Source organism: Solea solea, chromosome 9, assembly GCF_958295425.1.
Source record: "Solea solea chromosome 9, fSolSol10.1, whole genome shotgun sequence".
NCBI classification, from domain to species: Eukaryota; Metazoa; Chordata; class Actinopteri; order Pleuronectiformes; family Soleidae; genus Solea; species Solea solea.
Genome location: NC_081142.1, coordinates 10,318,635 through 10,335,898, shown reverse-complemented (window position 1 = coordinate 10,335,898; position 17,264 = coordinate 10,318,635). Strand labels below are relative to the sequence as shown.

The 17,264-nt window shown below is 40.1% G+C and overlaps 1 protein-coding gene across 2 annotated transcripts in view; it reads left to right on the top strand.

The window, feature by feature from the left end:
- cep350 (centrosomal protein 350) overlaps window positions 1-17,025 on the top strand; it is a 33,221-nt gene extending 16,196 nt beyond the window's left edge. The window contains exons 17-38 of one of the 2 annotated variants that reach the window (XM_058639386.1): window positions 23-186; window positions 497-607; window positions 734-874; window positions 1,018-1,145; window positions 1,371-1,478; window positions 1,571-1,788; window positions 1,910-2,124; window positions 2,267-2,545; window positions 2,647-2,796; window positions 2,981-3,141; window positions 5,087-5,209; window positions 6,858-7,108; window positions 7,279-7,460; window positions 7,719-7,866; window positions 8,386-8,546; window positions 8,670-8,803; window positions 8,885-8,946; window positions 9,247-11,093; window positions 11,499-12,032; window positions 12,755-12,898; window positions 13,283-13,405; window positions 13,757-17,025. In XM_058639386.1, the coding sequence (XP_058495369.1) occupies window positions 23-186; window positions 497-607; window positions 734-874; window positions 1,018-1,145; window positions 1,371-1,478; window positions 1,571-1,788; window positions 1,910-2,124; window positions 2,267-2,545; window positions 2,647-2,796; window positions 2,981-3,141; window positions 5,087-5,209; window positions 6,858-7,108; window positions 7,279-7,460; window positions 7,719-7,866; window positions 8,386-8,546; window positions 8,670-8,803; window positions 8,885-8,946; window positions 9,247-11,093; window positions 11,499-12,032; window positions 12,755-12,898; window positions 13,283-13,405; window positions 13,757-13,924 (5,552 nt within the window). In that variant the 3' untranslated portion in view covers window positions 13,925-17,025. The remainder of the gene's footprint in view (window positions 1-22; window positions 187-496; window positions 608-733; window positions 875-1,017; window positions 1,146-1,370; window positions 1,479-1,570; window positions 1,789-1,909; window positions 2,125-2,266; window positions 2,546-2,646; window positions 2,797-2,980; window positions 3,142-5,086; window positions 5,210-6,857; window positions 7,109-7,278; window positions 7,461-7,718; window positions 7,867-8,385; window positions 8,547-8,669; window positions 8,804-8,884; window positions 8,947-9,246; window positions 11,094-11,498; window positions 12,033-12,754; window positions 12,899-13,282; window positions 13,406-13,756) is intronic. The other variant, XM_058639388.1, reaches the window with a different exon arrangement.
- Window positions 17,026-17,264: the final 239 nt, after the last annotated feature.

The following is a 17,264-nucleotide window of genomic DNA, read 5'->3' as shown; positions in this document are numbered from 1 at the left end:
AAAGGCTGCCCTTTTCTCTTAGGTGAACTACAGTATTCACCTGCTGTTCTGCAGCAACGTATGGCAGCTGAGCTCCAGTACCTGGAGTCTGTTGAAGAATCAGTTCGACAGCTGGATGACATGGAGAGGTACATAAGTGTGTCCATGGCTCAGCAGGAGAGTGCATCCTTGGCACAAATGCTCAAGGTAAAGGAGTGACCTGTGTTGTTTTTTTTACTCATACTGTTCTGCTCACTGTTGTTTATATTACTGTATTAATCATAGTAACAGTGAAGACAAATGGTAACCATTTAGACTGTGTGCATGCTGTAAAACAACTGTGTAGTACTATAATGTTCCAAAGCACTGTAAATCTTTAGAAATATCCTCTTCATTATCATATGATTTATGTTTGATTTAATCAATTTGTTTCATAATTTACATTTATTTTTTAGCCTTTTTAGATTTCACCTCACTGTAGTTATTCTGTATTGATGTATGAACTTTGACACTGCAGGCCAAGCAACAGCACCATGAGCGTGACCTCTATGAGTTGAAGATCAAGGCTGAACGAGAAGCCCTGGAGACAAAGCTACAGCTGGAAGAAAACAGACAGAGAATGGCAATGGTACATCCATACACATCAATATTTGTTGATGACCCATTCAGTGTTGCTTCCTTCACCTTTTTGAAGAACTATCTATGACTGTTTTTTAAACATTTCTGTCTGGTGTGTGTGTATGGTTTTATCCAGGCTCATATAGAACTGCAGGGAAGTTTGGCAGCAACTCAAAAAGAGACGTTGGAAGGCCTCCAGGAGGCAACTACTAAGATGATGAGTCAACAGGCTGAGGCAGCACGGTACACAGCCGACACTGCCCGACACATCAAGGAGGTTAGCAATCACTTCCTTCCTCACTGCATGGAAAACACCCTGTATCTTCATTCTGTAACAAAGGCCAATAGATTTTTGAGTTACTGCAAGCAAACAACAATAAAAGTGAATACTTGAGCTCTTAATTTATTCCTGTCCATCAGATGACAGAATTGGCGCGGTCACAGATAGCTGAAGCTTTGGTTGTTGCTCCTGCTGCCAAGAATTCCTCCATGTTGAACCAGCAGGACAAACAGGAGAGTCCATATTCAGATAAAGCTGATTCTGACAGGTAAAGTAAAGCAGAAACCATGTTTGTAAGAGCAATACATACTCTTAATCCTTTGTAAGAGCTTTTAACACTGGGCATCAGTTGTGTTGCATGTTTATGTTAGTCACAGTTTAAATGCACAGTTGAAGTGCACCAAATCACAAAACTATTTTGTGGATGACACTGGCTCCTTCAAGCAATCCTGTCATGACTCGTAATGAATCGCATCTTTTGTGTGCTGTACAGCTTCCAGGATGAAGTGTCAAGCAGAAGGACCAGGTCAGATGAACCCCCGTCTTCTGTGAATAGCCTCAGTCACTCCGACTCTCTGTCCTTTAGAAGGCCCAATCTCAGGTACCAGTCAGCCCTCTCATAGAACACTTTTCATTGTTTACATTTTGGTGGAAGAGAAACTAAAGAGATAATTTGTTTTTTTCTTTTCTCAGTGAAGTAAACTCTAGCAGTCACAAGAGCTCGTCAAATGCATCCTCAAACCACAGAGTACAAACAAAGAAAGAACCAGGCGAGGGAATTAAGAGAAAGGGGGGAGCTGAGGGGAAGACAGGGAGGGAAGCAGACAGCAGCTCCATAGAGGAAGAAGTTCCTACAGCGGCAAATGACTCCCTCTGCAGTGACAGCATCGCATCCGTAGTGGATGAGAAAGGTGATAGATGAGAAGCATTCGCTTTTCTTCATGTGTATTTGCACCGCTTTTATTTAGTTTGACCAACATGACATTTCTTGCTGTGTTCACTCAGCTTGCTGTTTTCTTTCTGATTCCCCAGGAGACACTACATCAGTGGCAACAGAGTACTCTCTGAAGTTTGATGAGTCCATGACAGAGGATGAGATAGAGGAGCGATCATTCCGCTCTCTGCTGCCATCTGAGGCACACCGCCGTGGAACAATAGAGAAAAAGTCCCACCATCGTGAGGGATCAGAGGATGATGGTTCTAGTTACAACACAGCATTGATTACAGGGGCACACAGTATCTTGAAGGTGAGAAAGTGACATCTGATCAGTATTACAGTCTGATTTCTTTCCTCTAATGCAAAATTTGTTTCCTACTCCTTTCTGAATGTTTTCTCTTTTAATCAACACTCGCATCAGAAGTTAACATTTCCACCATTGTCTCCTGCAGCCTCTAGATGCAAACATGTCCTTCTCTGGTGGACAGGACAGCTTTTCTCAGTTCACCATGGACATGGTGCGTCAATATATGAAGGACGAGGAAGTCCGACTGCAGCACCAGAGCTCTCTGTTGCGTCTTCGCCAGAAGGCTGTCAAAGAGAAGACGAGAACTGAGCTGGCCTGGTTGGAGCACCATAAAAAGAGACTAAGGGACAAGGGAGAGGACGACAAAATGCCACCAATCAGGAAGAAGCAGAGAGGCCTTCTGATGAAATTACAGCAGGAGCAGGTAGATATTTGGGTGTAGAAATCTAACAGCCGTAAGCATAGTGGAGTTTTGTTGTTTTGCTATTTTCCAAAATAAAATAACAAACCTTCGCATGATCCCAGGCTGAGATCAAGAGACTTCAGGAGGCCAACAAAGCAGCTAGGAAGGAAAGACAGCTGTTGCTGAAACAACAGGAGGAGATTGAGCGGATGAGAAACTCTACACTTAGACTTAAGGAACGACTCAAAAGTGCGGGGGGTGAACCACCACCTGTAAGTACTGTAGTCACTAACCACATTCACAGACTATACAGATGAGTATCTGAATCAGATTTAAATTAAGTAAAAAAAAAACTTAGAATTTATGTAGAAGTTGCTGCCATGTTCATCCTGTGACTTTTCATTTTTCTTTTACTAATTATTGGCTTGTTGGTGTGTCCATTTATCTATCATCTAGGAGACTCCTGTGTCAGAAACACCAGTGTCGGAGCCTGTCTCCCCCAACATAAGGCATGCTGATGATGACCGCAGCCCTTCTCCCTCACTTTCTATCTCTGGAAGTGAGACAAGCAGCATCATGCAAAAGCTGAAGAAGATGCGCACTCAAATGGATGAGAAGTAAAGACTTTCATTTTGTTCATTTAGTGGTTGACAATTTTTAATCAGTCAAGTCATGCTTTTCCATCTGTTTTTAATAGCACTTACTGTGGTTATGTCTTGCTGCCATTCATTTCCTTTGTGTTATGCTCCTTTCATTATTATGAAAACAATAGTTTTCAATCGGGTTTACTGCTTCTTTTTTTTTTTTTTTTTGTGATTTTATTTTTAGCCCATGATCCCAGTCATAGGCTAAACATCTTTGAAAAGAGTATGTCATTTCCCCCAGTTTTCTTCAAGAACACAGATGCACAGTACACACTTGGCTAATCGTATTTGCATATACAGGGTTGAAATTAGATTGAATAAAGGAGTCTCAGTCAGTTCGTTATGCACTGTGCTATTTGCAACAGTGGCTTTTAAAATTAAGTCTACCATAATCAAATCCTATAGGAAGGTATCTGTGTAGGTTCTCCTTCATCCAGGCCATGGTTATTCAGAAATTCATTAAATCAGCAGGAACAAAGAGACCCGTACAAAGGTCTCCTTTATTTAACTGTAACAACTAACAGCTAACTAATAATGAGTGCATGCCAACTTAATTTGCTTTGTTGTACGTGCTGTAAATGTGTGAATGTGTGGATGAGCAAATAAGCATGCTCCATGTTTTACTCTCACATGACTAGACAAGCGTCCACACTCCCTCACTACTCCCCTCTAACATTTTAAACCCATAACAGTACTTGATTGGAGGATCTGCACGAATGGTTATGAGGTGCACAAATAAATGTTTGCAATAACACTATCTATGTAGTCTAAATAGGCATGGCAAACACAAGTTGTGCTTGGTATGAGTTTTGTTGCATCTTCTTTCTTGACCAGTTACTAAATGTGCCTGAGATCCTGTAGGTTTCCCAAGGTTTCATACTTGGCTAACGGCTCCGGTCAGGAGATGTTCGAGCCGATGTGACCGAGTCACTGAAAACAAGTAGTTTAATTGTTCTGGGGTTTAGGATTTATAAGTGAGCTATGAATCACGGACTAATTACCAATACCATGGCAACGCTTCAGCAATTTTCTAGGTCTAGATGTGAAAACAATTTGTGTTCCCCTCTATTAATATTTATAAATTATGGGATTTGAAATCACTACAACTCAACAACATTGAGCAAGAGCATTTAGCAACATTACAGCATTCCGTATAATTGTGTCTGATCATTATTCATTAAAGAATAATGCTTGCATGATCCTTCAATAAACTATCAAGTGCCCTTCCCTCTAATCATTTTCCATCACCACTGTTGTATTGCTGTGTGTTTCCACTGTGTAAAATGGTTCAGTTCGGTACAGTATGGTACATGTTTTTTGCGTTTCCATTAGGAATATTACCAAAGTAACTGGCCCCATTTTTTATATTGAACGTCGCACTACGTGTCCACACCTGCCTACCAAGTAAAGGTTCTGTTTTTAGTCAAAATGCATGCCTGGCCTAGGGCTTTAACCTACCAAACGTACCATACTGTACCGAACCGTGCCATGATGGATACGCAGCATAAGCAGCTCAGTGTAACGCACTAACAAAAATGTAATCAAAGGCTAACTGCTACCTCACACTTTATTATTTTTAAGAATGACTGGGTATTTTGCCATATAAGACTCCTTAAGAAGGTTCAGCAGTGATCACCCTATACCCCATACTTTACGTCCAAATGCTAGTATAATGTTTATTCCCTTTAAAATATACAGTACACTCATAAGTCCCTATCAGAAGTCTGACAGGCGCATAGCATCCGTAAAACCACATTTGCTCATATTGCTCTTCTTTCTCTCCCTCTCTTTACCTGTCTTTTCTCTCTTTATTGTTATGTGTTTTATTTGTCTAATGTGTGTGTGTGTTGCACATGTTCACACCCATGTCTGTGTGACTCTTTTTTGACTTTGTTTGTTGCGTGCCTACATGTTATAGACACTGCTCTCCTGTCCACTACTTCCTCTCTGTGTTCAATGCCCACCACTGGGCCTCCTTAAGTGTCTGTCTTCCCAACCTCCACCCTAAATTCCAGCTCTTTATCTACAACCAGTTGGTCAGGTACTGTACAGTGATCTCTACCTCTTTCCCTAGCACCTCCACCTAGCTCTGCCCTGCTGCACCTCCCACCCCATGGAACATGCTTGTGTTCATCCACTGGCACGGGGTCCCTGTGTGGGTGGGATGGTGAATTACGAGTGATTGGATGTGTTGATTGGTTTTGGTTTTCTGCAAGGTTTTAAGAAGTTTTAAATTCCATGATGGAATTTGTGGGGCAAGGACTTTGACTAAAAGCTTGGAAGGTGCCCAAGGAAAGCTGCATTAATGAGCTCAACTTTTGACAACTTCACTTTAAGTAAAACAAAACTACCAAGTAAGGTACTAATGAGGTAAATAAAGCAATCTCTCCACTGTAGAAATTAAAACACAGTGGGTAAGTTTAAATCAAGAACAAATCAAAATAATTGGAAACCAGAAAGAAGGTCAAAGGTTGTGTTTATGTAATAGAAGCTTTCCTTGTTTTAAAAGAAACTTAAAGCTTGAAGCTGGGATTTGAATTAACTCGGTAGTGTTTTGTTTAACTTGTGCCTCTTTATTTCCTGACTCTTGGAATGAATGATTAATATGCTGCAGTGCATCTTCACTCTTCCATTGAGGCTGCTTGCTGGTCTGCTTCATACCGGTGATTGATATTTGAGTTTTCAGATCAAACCACACTATGCCTTTGAAGTAACTGACTTTTGCAAAGAACAGACCAGAGATACTGTGGTCTATCTATTTAATGAGCCCTCTAAATCTTAACTAGCCCTCTTTATTAGGTAGCTGTTGCATAGGATGGGATAATAAGTACAGATGGCCATTGGCCTTAATATAGTTTGGGAATGTACTAAAAGAACTCCCAGTCTGCTTCTTCAGTATCCAGCCTGTCATCAGTTTACATTAGGTCAGGAAAAATCTCTCTTTATTTGATTAAGGCTAAATAATACTGCACTGTAATGGCACCCATAGCTGTGGGAGACCCCGTTACACAGCAGCTACACCTGACAGCACTTTGTTTTGATAGGCATCTGCAGAGATATTTACATAAAGTCACCCAGTGTAAGTAATGTTAGAATTACAAAGTATTTTGCCTGTGCATGGCAATAGATCACATGTTTATTCATTATCAGTATTAATTTAAAAAAGAGTATAGTAAATGGAAAGCCAACATGTGTGTTTGCCTGTGTGTGTGTGAGCAGTCTGTCAACATTTAATTCTGGGCTCCAGACTAATGCATGAATCTGATTTTTTTTTTTTTTTTGTTTTTTTTGCTATTGTTTTCCTTCTTTTCTCCTGAATGTCATGTCATCCTTTTTCTCTTCATTTTTTGATGGGTGAATTTACACTTCAGTGTAATATTTGGATTTTGGATAATTCCAAGCATGTTTCAGGCGTGTATGTGTGTTTTTACTTCCGAATGTTGTTCAGATGTTTGAGGTGAGTTTGCAGTGAAAATTGGTTGTCAAGGTGACTTGGGTTTGCTTGAGTTGGACATGTTAACTACTTAATGCTTAATGTCTACTTCTCTCTCAACACTGCCACCTTATCTCTCTCACTTTCAATTTTCCCTCCATTTTTGTCATCATCTTTGCTCATCATCTACAATCTCCTCTACTCCTTTTCTATCTCCATTCTTTTTTCCTCTTCAACCTTACCATCCTTTCCCCAGGTTTCTGACCAAGCGGGAGCAGCAGCTCATGCAGAGGCGTCGTCATGCCGAGGAGCTGCTACTGTGGAAGCAGCGACTGGACCAGGAGGAGGCTGAGGTCCGTAGGATGGAGAAAGAGGCCCTGGCTGCCTGGGATAGGAGGATGCCTCAGGATAAGGATCATGATATGCCACACAGTCAGAATAATGAGATCCCTGATCTGAGCCCCAGACTTCATCAATCCTCAGAGCACAAAAATGACTGTGAGAAAGGTGAAGAAATCCGATTCTTTAATTTTTCAAATTAATCAAGCTTTTTAAAGTTAGAAAATAAGGAAATCTTATCTACAACACATACTGGTGTGCATACCTTCTGGTTACTAGTTTGGGAAATGATGTCAAAATCTTTATTGACAAAAATTATTTGTGTGTTTAATTCTTAGAGTATTCAAGTGAGTATGACAGTTCCTCAGTGACAACAGAGTCCAGTATACACACAGAGGAATCGGGGTCTCAGCAACCAGGAAGCTTCTCCTTATTAAAACCTGTGTCAGTCCCTGTCAAGAGCAGCCCTGCAAATTACAGCCAAGATTTTACTTCATCTTCACTGTCACCAAGCAGACAGGTATGTATTTGATCATGTCCCCTTTAGTCTAAGTTCTGTCCTATTGATGGTAGCTGAGTTTTTAAGTTTATTGAACTATTGAAAAGCACAACTCTGTTATGTAAGAGACATACAAGGGTATAACTACACATTCATTAGTTCATTGGGCATTTCAAAAATCAATCCAGACATATCTCTTTATATCCACCTGACTGTGTTGTCCTATCCTGAAGTAATGTTCCCTTCTCTTCGACTGCTTCTCCTATTTACTCTGTCCAGTCTTCAGTATTAAAAGAAGGCAGCCCCAGCTCTGCTACCTCTCCTTCAGATGGCAGCAGTAAAATCAAGATTCCGCTTCACTCATCCTCTCGGACTCTCATCCAAGCCCGCATTCCGCCAACAGACTCCCTCATGGCCTCACAGACTGGTGAGTAAACCAATGACACACAAAATGACCATTGTAAACAAGTTCATGATATTTGGTGTTTGTTCATAGAGAAGACTAGAGAGAGTGGGATATAATGCAGCTGTATTGCTAGCACCATGAGGTCAGATATGTGATGCTGCCAGGAATGCATTATGCCAGCACTTTCCTGATACTGCTTAGCTGTGTGATTGGATGAATGAACACTTATCATTGCACTTAGTTATCACATTAGCTACAACGGTTTTGCTAAGCTAGTTTTGTAGTTGGGTGTTTTATTCATCCTAAGGTTCCTGTTTAAACCTTTAATCTTTGTAACACTGTTTGTTCATTGTGAAAAAGCCAAAACAACATGCACAGTAATACATTTTACACATTCTTGGTAAAGGAAATGTACAGTAATCCTCAAAGTACTGTGCTGGTCTGTGTTCGAGTTGGTACAATCTTGGATTGCTTGTTGCTAATCAGAGGTCTGGCACTAGTTTCACATTCTAATAGTGATTTATTGAAATTGTATTTCAGAACCCATTTCAGACCAGAGTGACATAGAGAGTCGTATCAAAGCCTTGAAGGAAGAACTCAGAAAACGAAAGGTTATGGCCCACCAGTTGAAAAAAGAGCAGAAGAAGAGGCACAAGGAGCGCCTGAAGGCAAAAGAGGCCAGCCTGCTGAAGCAGCTTGAGGTAAATGAGTGTTGAGGCTTCTAGGTGGCTGGGTTATTTTAAATATTTAAACTAAATTGTTGTTTTGGTTTATTTGTTCATATAAGTATGATATTTTTACTTTTCTTCCTCTTTTGTTTTTAGACTTGTAACAACTTCATTGAAAAAACCAAGGCAGAATTGGACAAGGGACCAGATTCGACACCCGATACAAACTTTGAGACCCAAGAGTCCAAATTAGGCACAGAACAGCCCGGTCTTGAATTACTCGATCACAGGTACCAAAATCAGCTGCAAATCACAGTTACCTGCTGTTTGTGTTTCTTATTATTTAATGTAATTTAAATATTCTTTCTTAGGTCTGAAAAGAGCCACATTTCTGAGCATGAATGGATAAACATTGATGCTTCATTAGACCACAGTAAGTGATTCATATGCTTCATAACCAGGATATCAGTCGGTATCCCCTCCCACATTTCTTGGCTAAGTAAAAAAAAATGAGTTTCAATTTGTTTGGCTGGTTGAGGATATTTATCCTTGTACACAGCTTTTTGTAATAGTCAAGCATGTGCACAGATCAAAGGCAGCTGTGTAAATAGATTTACAATGCATTTTCTCTCTGTGGAAAATACACATTTTCAAGTTAATTAGCATTTATTTGGAGATAAAAGTTATCATTAATTGTTATTAATAATGTCACCCTTTTCTGAAACGTTTTCAGATTTACATTTTGAAGTTGATCATGGTAGAGCCATCTCATTGCCTGAATTATCTGATGAAGATCCACCAACTGTCACTCCAACTCCAGTATGTGGGAGCCCAGAGTGTCCAGCCTCGGGGCTGAGGAGTCGCCAGTCCACTGTGGATCCTTTAAGACCTTCCTCCAAGGAACACAACATAACCAAGTCTGGGGATGACAACAATGGGTCTGACCAAACATCTGAAATTCAGGAAGAGCTGGAGAAGGAAGTAAACTCCGGGTTGGAAGACCAACACTCTGAATGTCTCCTCACATTAGAAAAAGAAGAAAGCCCCGACTCCCAGGAAAAACAATCTACAGTTCCTTCTTCAGGGAGTGAAAAGCATCTATTATCTCCATCTGAAGCAGAAGATGTTTTAAAACCTACCACTAAATCTCTTTCAACTCAAGTGGACCACAAAACCTTAACACATCCAAGCTACAGCTCTGTTTCAAGTGTGTCCTCTTGCTTTCCTGACTCAGGTGCCATTTCTTCAAAGAAAGAGGCACCCATTAAGGGTGCTGAAGCCTCCTCTACCATGGCAGATGACCATCATGGCAATTTAAAGTCGGCAGGGGATTCTTTACCTAGGGAGCCACATCATAGCTCCAAAGCTGAGTCTGTAACCTCAACTGAAATGAAGGGTTCAAGAGAGGACTCCACTAGCAGAGCCATGCCATATGACAGCCAAGATCAAGATTTAGATGAGGAAATAGCTGAGGATCTGAATCACCATTCTGTCACAAGTGAACCTAGCCACCAATCTGGAAGACTGCTTGATCTCCAAAAGCACACAGAAGACTTCAAACATGACACAAACAGCATTAATTCCAGCCACTCACCACCTATGTCTCCTTTACAATCTCCTGTTATAGATGGAATGCCAAGTTTTAACATTGGAGATCGAGTTCTCGTAGGGAGTGTTCAGCCTGGCACCCTGAGATTCAAAGGACCTACCAGCTTTGCCAATGGCTTCTGGGCTGGTGTGGAGTTAGATAAGTCTGAAGGCAGTAACAATGGCACTTATGATGGAGTGGTGTACTTTGAGTGTGAGGAGTGCCACGGTATATTTGCCCCTCCAGACAAAATCTCACGCCTTCCAGAAAACTTTGAGGTCTACACAGACACCACAGAAGACGAGGACTCATTCTTTGATGGTCTGTCAGACAAAGGTGAGGATAAATGTAAAACAGATAAGGACAAAAGCAATCAAAATCGGGGTAATCTCAAGAGTGAAAATGAACAGAGGAGCTTTGGATTTGGAGACAACAACATGACAGTTGATTCTCCTCACAAGAACCAGCCCCCAGGCCTTAAGGCTGCATCCCATCTCCATTTACAGCACGACAAAGAATCAAAGCATCAAATATCTAATGGCAACAGTCAGGACATAATGGATTTTGACAATGCACCAACAACTCTTGTCATCTCTGATGTGGACAAGATTGACCTAGGGAAACAGAGTCAGAAGCAGATTACAATGCTTGTTGAGAGTGAAGATGTAGACTTAAAACACCAGTATATTCCCTCTGATAACACAGATATTGGGGATCTAACGGAAAAAGAGAAGGACACAGATGTACTGGACACATATACCGACAAGCTCTTTAACAACTTTGTTATAGACACTGTGAAGCAGTTTGCAGAAATCAAAAGGGCTAAAGAGCAGAGGATAAGCGCTGACAACCAGAAGAACAGAGAACTGTTCTGTACAAATGTAGAGGAGGAAGAGGAGAGGATCTCTTTTGTGGAGCAAAAAGATGGTCTACCTTTCTTCTCACCTGTAGAAAAAGAGGAGCTGTCTTCGCCAGAGCTGTGTAACCGACCGGTGAGTGTATATTAATTATACTTGAGTAACATGTTAATGGATTTGCCATGAAAAAAAACAAATATTCTGTTTCATTGTGTTTGGTAATTTTGCTATGAATACAAATGTCAGTCAAATATATTGAGATGTTACTGGATTGCAATGTGATCAATTCCAGGGATTTTGATAATCAGATTACTGACAAACAGTGCTTGTTGACTTCACCTGGATTGTGACCCTTGTTTTTGGCCAAAGTCCATCTTTGTCTGTTGACACACTTTGGACTGTGTTGCTCTTTGCTGAAACATTTTGTGTGTGAAACCTCAGTAAGAAAGAATACTCCTTTTCTGTCTTAAGTCAGATGTTTAAGACAATCTAAGTTTTAAAATAACAGTTGGATTAATTTTTTGTCCCCCTTCATACCAGGAGAGTCCAGTATTGGGGGCCAGCGGTCAAGAGGAACTAGCCAAGAGACTGGCAGAGCTGGAACTTAGTCGTGAACTGCTGGATGACCTAGGTGACGATCAGGACTGGTTTGATGAAGACTTTGGCCTCAGCTCACATAAACAACAGCAGAGACTGAAACAGAGAGTGGAAGAGGAAGAACTAAGACTAGGAGGCCTGGGGACTTCCGGCTCATCACTCGGAGCTCACATGGGGGGGCTGGTCTCATCACCCAGTGGAGAACAACAAGTAAAGTCTCCACCAAGACCTGAGCTACCTCTTCCCATGCCTCCCAAACTACCTGAGCTGCCTGCCATGGTGGTACCCCACTCAGCTGCAGAGGTGGAGAAGATGGTCCATGCTGCCACTCAGGAGATTTGGGAGAGTTGTGGCCTAGGGAAGGAGGGACCAGTGACCCTTGCAGAAATGCTGAAACCCAAACCCTCTCAAGAGTATCTGGGTAAAGAATCCAGCAGCCAGGACCAGGAAGACCTCTCCATTTGCAGCTACAAGAAGGTGAAAAAACAATCTGAAAACACACAAAAAAAAGGTCTTTATAATAAATGCAACCATAGATTTACCTGCATCTACAATGCAGGTAAATTATAAAACTCATTTTGGAAGTACAGGAAGACATGTTTTGCCCCCTTAATTGTGCTTCAGTAACATTAAGACTAAGGCTGCCAGATTCACACTTAGTTAAGCATGAAGATAAACAAGTGTTCACCTCTGCAAGCACTAAAAAAATAAACATCCTTTCACACATACACACACTTCCTCTTTTGCTGATGAAACCTTCATTACTCTAATCAGGGAAACTCCCCGGTGTGTAAGTGTATGTTGCACATAACTAGACCTGAGCATTGCTCCACTACATGGACATAAAGTAAAGCCACAATTGCAAATACCAAAACAACAGCGTTTTGCAAAAAAGACCTAAAGGATTGAGGGGTTGATGTGTGCCACGGCCAGATCTGGCCCACCGGCTGCCATTTGGCAAGCTATAGTCTACTGGGTCTGAATGACGGACAAGTTCCCATTATTATTTTTTCTCTAGACCTCTAAGTAATTGTAGGCTTACAGACAAACGCAATTTTCTTTCAAGTGCGCAGGAGTAGTGGGTACATGGCTGGAGGTCAAATATTTGAAGGGTTACTGGTCTGTTAAAAATTTGGGAATCACTGATTTATAGGAAATGTTTTAGCTCTTGTATCTTATCAATCTTTGTTGTCCCTCAGGGTGTCTATGACCTGACATGGGAGATGCTTCAGGAGATTTATGCTGAGGACCCGAATGCTTATCAGCCTCAGTGGGTCAAAGCGCGACGAGTCAATTCCTCCTTCCACAGAGTAAAGACACCAGGAGACATCACCAAAATCCAGGTACAGTATTCCAGGACTTTTTTTTTATTACAGACCAGATGACGTTGCGTTTCTTCAGTCCGAAGAAGGCTATTGGCCTGAAATGCCACTTGGTCTGTAATAAAAATAAATAAATAATTTGCACCAACAACAGGTGTGTGCAGATTATCTAGGACAATCGTCACCAGTAAACACAGACACTTTTAAGTTCTTCCCTCTGGACAGAGATTTTCTATGTTGAGGTTCAGGACAAAACAGCTTTGTCTCTGCTGCTGTCACTGAGCTAAACAAGATGCGGTGAATGTGTACATATATGTATGTTTTGTGGGTGCAGTTTACAGGTCTTTGCATTCTTTATGTAGTTTACACGACTGGCAAATGTTGTTTTGTATCATTGCTTCACAGGCATTCATCACATCAGAAGTTCTGAAATTATATAGTCTGACAAAGGACGACAGCCAAAAGACTGACTGGCAGAAGATGCTTAAATTTGGCAGAAAGAAACGGGACAGAGTCGATCAGATATTGGTAGGTCCTAACATTTAATTGTTGGTTCTTTCTTTCCTCTGTTTTCCAACAATCACCTGGATGGAATAATTCTTATTAGAATGATTAAACACTTTGAGAACAGTTACATTTAGGAATATGTATACTTCAAAGTTTTGTATATGAAGTTGATTAATCTTGGGAAATCAATTTCAAAATGCTGTCAGGAGAAAGGGGAATTAGAGAAGTTCATCGCAGAAAAGCCCTGAAACTAAAAATCTGGGTCGAATTTGCATAAAATTGAAATTCCTCATATTTTCCACTTTGTTTACCACAGTGTTAAGAACAAACGCTTTTTGCAACTGTTATAAAGGTGAAACTTGTTTGCCTCAGGTTCAGGAACTCCATGAGGAAGAGGCCCAGTGGGTCAACTATGACGAAGACGAGCTGTTTGTCAAGATGCAGCTGGCGGACAGCATCTTCGATGCATTGCTTAAGGACACAGCAAACGTGCTGACACTAATCTGTGACAAGAGAGCCAAAAGAGATGCCCTCTCTTGACAGCTTTCCTGCTTAGATTTCAAACTACAACTTCTAGCTCAATCCCAGTTTGTCCTCACCCCAGTGTGCTCCAGCCAAGCTACTGCTGCTCGGTCTTCTACCAGCTGATGTGCCAACAGCAACCCTCAGATGCCTTCGACCCCAGCGTTACCTCTTAGCGCAATAGCTCCCTATTTCTGTGACATTCATCCGCTTTAATAGATCCAATTTGTTTTCCACACAAAATGCTTCTCTTGAGCAATCCTTAAACTTTAACCGCATCTCCTCTCCTTTCTCACCTCATCTTGGACTGGTCCTTTTGTAAATGCCAGCTGGAGAATGAGCAGATATTTTGATAGAATGGACTCTGCCATTGTTTGCATTTAAAGTCTGTTAATGCTGCTAAATTACAGAGGACTAAAATAAGAAATCCACTCTGAACAAGGGTTTCTATATATTTTTTGAACCTTAGATATACATTTGAATTCAATAATTGTAACAGAGTAGCAAAAAACAGTGTAGCTTGTAAGTGATTTGATGGTGACACATCATTTTGACTCTGTGATCCAGCACATTAGAATTAAACAGTGACTGAGTTTAATGTGATAACTTTCAGTGGGGATTACTTTTTTTTTTTCACATTTTGGGAAGTGGTCATTTGCATAATCCACTGTAAGATTGCCTAAACACAGTGAAGTTTTACATGGGCTTTTTGCTGTCGGCCTGTTTGTTAGTCAATGCAACAGACTCTGTCGAGGACAGAAAAACAATGTTTGACTTCATGTTTAGCATCGTTTTATTGGTGCACTGGCTATAATTTAGGGGTCAATGTGTCACAAAGATCTAACACAGTTCCTCCGGTAACAAGATGAACACCCTTCACTGAACTCCCCTAAAGCCCTTTGAGAGTCAGCATTTAAATGTCATATTCACTGATGAATGTGCACTATAGGGCAACTGAAATAATTAAAATGTGTCACTTGTAAAATACTTTCAGGCCAAACTGTGTCGGAGCATCACTGAGGTCAGACATTATGTAAAACATTTTGCCGACTTAATTATATTATTTATTGTGTGAAAATGTTACTCAGCGAAAAAAATCTATTGAGAATTGTAAATTGATTGATTGTAAAAAAAAAAAAGAGATAATTTTGACATTGTGTGAAGACAAATTAATTATGTTGTCAAAGCACAAATTGAAATGTGAATGGCAATATATTGTGTAGGTTTAAAGAATTCTATCAAAACCAGATTAAGAGCGGGGAATCTGTTTTAATATTTAAAAGTTGTAAAAATTGATTTAATTGTCTGTTAGATTTTCCTTTTTTTTTTGTCTTTTGTGGCCACAGTGTCCCACTTAATTTGTATCTTGGAGCATATCACTATACCAGTGTTAACAGGAAACTCCAGACAAAGGTAGCTTGTTCAATTATGCTGATTATTATTTTGTCACAAAAGCAAACGCTGCTTTAAGTCTCCACATTTAACAGTATGCTCCTCTGTTTCCGAACACACTACATACTTAAAATACACTTTAGTATATAGTATTGAAGTGGGACACATCTGACTGGCAGTAGACTTGACATTTTTAGAATCCCATTATAGGACGGTACTGAAATGCTGGATTTGAGCCTTAATTATTCTGTAGTCCATTGGCTTTCTGTGACCTCAGAAGACTCTTGTATTTCATCTTCATTATTATTATTCTGTGTCAAGTTTCTGGAGCTGAACATTCTCAAGCAAAGCCCCCTAAAAACCATGAAGTTGTGTTGCAGCATGGATCAGTGCTCCACACGTTGTGAAACATTTGGCTTTACAGTAATCGGCAAGTTCAAACCAGCCATCGAAATGTAACCAGACAGCAGAGGTATGTTTGGTTCCAGTGCCTCTTTTAAGTTAGTTGTAACAACCTGTGTTGATGTCTCGGCAACCTCTTGGACCTTTTTTCATTGAATGTCTCTTCTCAACTGCTGTATACTACCGTTTTATAAATGATCCTTAAATAACTGCTTTTCCCTCTGACCAGTTTACCAATGCTTCACTTTCTGCCTGTCAATCTTTCTGTATCCAAGCATAATATAGTAGACAATGTTTTCTCATACCTTCTCATTCTCCGTGCCTGAGGAAATCTTTGCAGAGCTAAAAACAATTTACACTAGCAAGACTACCTGTATCTTATCCACACATATGTGCATGTAGATGCAGCTGAGTTGTCATATTGATAAACTGTATCAGGACCTAGTTTGTTGACACTCCAGACTCCAACCCACAGGCTTTGCAGAGTGAGTCATTGGGCTGATGAGACTGAGCACGTAGGACTGTATCTGAGGGCTTTTTTTTTTTTGCCTCTCCCTGTCAGAGCTGCTTTGATCAAACAAACTGTGCAATCTCATTGTGGTGTGTGACAGCTTCTTCATTTTCACTTACCGTTTGGAACTAAAGTGACCTTAAAACTCTGTTCTTTTTTTTTTTCTACTGTCGGGTTTTTAACAGTTGCAAAGGTGTAGATTGTAAATTATATAAAGAGGAAAAAGACAAAAAACATTTGATACCATTTTCTCTTTGCTGTACGACTTGTATATTTTGTCTGTGGGCAGAAGAAATTGTAATGATCGGTTTATTAGTTACTTAAAAATTCTTCTGCAAACCCTGTAGGATTGTCCTCCTGAACTGATTGTATGTGGGAAGAAATTAAGTTTTCCTCTATAACTATGCAGTACTTGGTCTTATGCATTGTTTTATATTAAATGTATCAAACAGCTTAATTTTCTTCAGTGAGGTGAAATGCATCTTCAAGAAGCTTTGAGCTGTTTGCTGCATGGTGGAGTTGAAGCAACTTTGCCCTTGTATAAATAAATTGTTCTGATCCTATTAACTGAATGAAAATGTAGGTACAAAATATTTGAGTATCAAATGAACCCGGGTCAGGCTAGATTTCCCTCCTCATCTTTTGAAATGTCTAAGAATATTTATAATACTGTGCTGTGAGTGTACGCAAAGTGCACTTAAAGATTTGTACAGTTCTTTTATGGCTGTAAATATACTTACTGTCTTTCCATTCTGGCCCGCTATAACTGTAACCTGAACTATTGTAAAATAAACACTGTTTACTTTGAAAGTAAGTACATAGTATATATTTGTTGACTAAACAAATGTTGAACTTGAATTATCGCTTGTTTCCGTTATAAAGTCTTTTATGTATTGGGTAGTATTATTATTATTATACCTTTTTCTACCGCTTTATTTATTTTATATTTATTTACTTTAGTTTTTTTTTTTTTATTTATCGGCTTCTTTTGTCATACTATATGGTTCCATGTGGAACCAAAGAACAGAGATATCGGATAATTTGAACTTTGGT